The 2859-nt window shown below is 51.0% G+C and overlaps 1 protein-coding gene across 1 annotated transcript; it reads left to right on the top strand.

Annotated features, from left to right (window-relative positions):
* Positions 1 to 864: 864 nt before the first annotated feature.
* Positions 865 to 1809, top strand: LOC141737299 (olfactory receptor 14J1-like). Its single transcript, XM_074571977.1, has one exon. The coding sequence runs from the start codon at positions 874 to 876 to the stop codon at positions 1807 to 1809; it is 936 nt and encodes a 311-aa protein (XP_074428078.1). The 5' UTR covers positions 865 to 873.
* Positions 1810 to 2859: the final 1050 nt, after the last annotated feature.

The following is a 2859-nucleotide window of genomic DNA, read 5'->3' as shown; positions in this document are numbered from 1 at the left end:
TAGGACAATGGGCTTCTCCTTTGGGCATCCATCCAAGCTGTGAGCTGCCCTCCAGGATTGAAAGCTGTCCCGTAGCACCACTGTGTTATCTGAAAGCCCCACGGAGAAACACAGAGACTCTGTGGCTGAGGAAATGCGGTTGGGTTGGTGAAATGAGCCCTGTGTGTCCTTGGCTAGAAGTGGGTGCTGAGACCTTCAGAAAGGGTGAGACGTTTCATGGTCTGAGGTGGATCCCCCTGCTCTCAGCAATGTCTGGTTGCAACAAATGAGTGTGATGACCCTCCCTCTCATGAGGCTGCAAGGACTTGTCAGCTGGGAACAAGACGGATGGACAAACCAGGTCCCCGACTCTGCTCTAAGCCACAGGCAATCATCCTGCTTTACAGGACTCACTCTTTTCTCCTTGAGTGTGGCAGAAATGCCGAGCATTTTTGACACGCAAGAAAACTCCCCAGGTGAGATTTGGGGAGCTGTAAAGAACCTCAGACTTCTCAAACTGCCTTCTGGAATCTTAGTTCCTTAGCAGAGAGAGTGCTGATGCTGACAGGCCCTTCTGCATTAGAAGTGCTTTCATCAGACAAAGTAGAACACCAGGGTTGGTCCCTGACGCCACCGTCCCATGAACCCACCGCTGCAGAGCAGCGCGGAGTCCTCGGCAGCCGGCAGGCAGAGGCCCTGCTCCTCCCAGCACGTTCAGCCAGCACCGACCAGAGCTCCAGCCATGGAGCTGAGGAAGGTCTCCTGGAAAATGAACAAGGGTGTGTGCAGCAGGGGCAGAGTCCATGGGAAACGGACTTGATTTTGCTTAGAGAACTAACCTCTCCACTAACCTACTGTGTTTTCCTGCTTGAGCAGATTGCCCAGAGGCAGCAAATGTCCAACAGCAGCTCCATCACCCAGTTCCTCCTCCTGGCATTCGCAGACACACGGGAGCTGCAGCTCTTGCACTTCGGGCTCTTCCTGGGCATCTACCTGGCTGCCCTCCTGGGCAACGGCCTCATCATCACCACCATCGCCTGTGACCACCGCCTCCACACCCCCATGTACTTCTTCCTCCTCAACCTCTCGATACTGGACCTGGGCTCCATCTCCACCACTGTCCCCAAATCCATGGCCAATTCCCTTTGGGACACCAGGGCCATTTCCTATGCAGTATGCATTGCCCAAGTCTTTCTGTTTGCCTTCTTGGTTGGAGCAGAGTTTTCCCTTCTCACCGTCATGTCCTATGACCGCTACGTTGCCATCTGCAAACCCCTGCACTACGGGACCCTCCTGGGCAGCAGAGCTTGTGTCCACATGGCAGCAGCTGCCTGGGGCAGTGGGTTTCTCTATGCTCTCCTGCACACGGCCAATACATTTTCCCTGCCCCTCTGCCAGAGCAATGCCCTGGACCAGTTCTTCTGTGAAATCCCCCAGATCCTCAAGCTCTCTTGCGCAGACTCCTACCTCAGGGAAGTTGGGCTTCTGGTGGTTAGTTTCTGTTTAGTCTTTGGATGTTTTGTTTTCATTGTGCTGTCCTATGTGCAGATCTTCAGGGCTGTGCTGAGGATCCCCTCTGAGCAGGGACGGCACAAAGCCTTTTCCACGTGCCTCCCTCACCTGTCTGTGGTCTCCCTGTTTGTCAGCACTGCCATGTTTGCCTACCTAAAGCCTCTCTCCATCTCCTCCCCAGTTCTGGACCTAGCGTTTTCAGTGCTGTACTCCGTGGTGCCTCCAGCAGTGAACCCCCTCGTCTACAGCATGAGGAACCAGGAGCTCAAGGATGCCCTGTGGAAACTGGCCCATGGGATGCTGTTTCCCCGACAATAACCTGCCTCTGCTTCTCCGCACATTTCACAGAGTTTATCTTAGGCCAGAGTCTGTTTTTTTTTCTCTTGTGATAGTCCTACTTATTGATATATTTCTGTGTTTATACTACTTGTCTTAAGCTGTGTCTGACTCTTGCACGACACTGTGTCAGATGTGGCCTGTCAGATAACTGCTCTTCAATAAAACAGGATCTCCCAGGTTTTTGTGGTTCAACCCTGGACAACAACTAGGAAAACACAGCCATTTACTCACTTTCCGCCCCCTCCGCAACAACAAGTAGGATAAGGAATTGAGGGAGAAAAAGGATAAAACAAATCTTGTGGCTTGAAGTAAAGACAGATTAACAGACAAATAACATAAGAGGAAAATAATAATAACAGGCAAAAGAATACACAAAATAATTGATGCCACAAAAATTGCTCTCACCACCCAATGAATGATTGCCCAGCCCGTCCCAAGCAGCAATCATGGATCACTGCCCCCCGGCCAACCCCCGTTTATACGCTGCGCATGATGGCTATGGTATGGAATACTCCTTTGGCCAGCTTGGCCTGCCTGTGCTCCCTCTCAGCTTCTATATATATATACAGACACAGAGGTGTTAGTCTGTGGACCATCCCACTGAAATGTCCGTTGAGTTCATTTAGTCCATGACTTTGGGCTCCATCTGTCTTAATTATCTTTCAAGGCAGGAGAGGTAGTGTGTGGTGTAGAATTGTTATATGCTGCACCTGGAGCTCGCAGCTGGTGTATCTGCACAGCCCATGCTCATGCCCATGGTCTACGGGTGGAAGATGTCGGTCTCAAGAAGATTGCTGGGCACCAGCTATTGAGGTCAGCTCTGGTTCCATCACTTCTGCACTTTGTTCAGTTGCATCCAAGTTCATTCCTCATTAATTTAGGTGACTCTCACGGTAATACCATCGATATAGCATACAGCAACTGTAGTAGTGATGACATATAGGGGTAATTTGGCCTCTTGAGGGACCTGCTTGGCAGGGTAACATGTGAAAAAATAGTGGAAGGAAGAGGGGCCCAAGAGAAATGGAT

This window comes from Larus michahellis, unplaced genomic scaffold (genome assembly GCF_964199755.1).
Source record: "Larus michahellis unplaced genomic scaffold, bLarMic1.1 SCAFFOLD_34, whole genome shotgun sequence".
Taxonomy (NCBI): domain Eukaryota; kingdom Metazoa; phylum Chordata; class Aves; order Charadriiformes; family Laridae; genus Larus; species Larus michahellis.
This window is presented reverse-complemented; position numbering and strand designations above follow the sequence as displayed.

Excerpts from the sequence above, each read along its gene's own strand:
- LOC141737299 (XM_074571977.1), top strand. The coding sequence starts at position 874 with ATGTCCAACAGCAGCTCCATCACCCAGTTCCTCCTCCTGGCATTCGCA.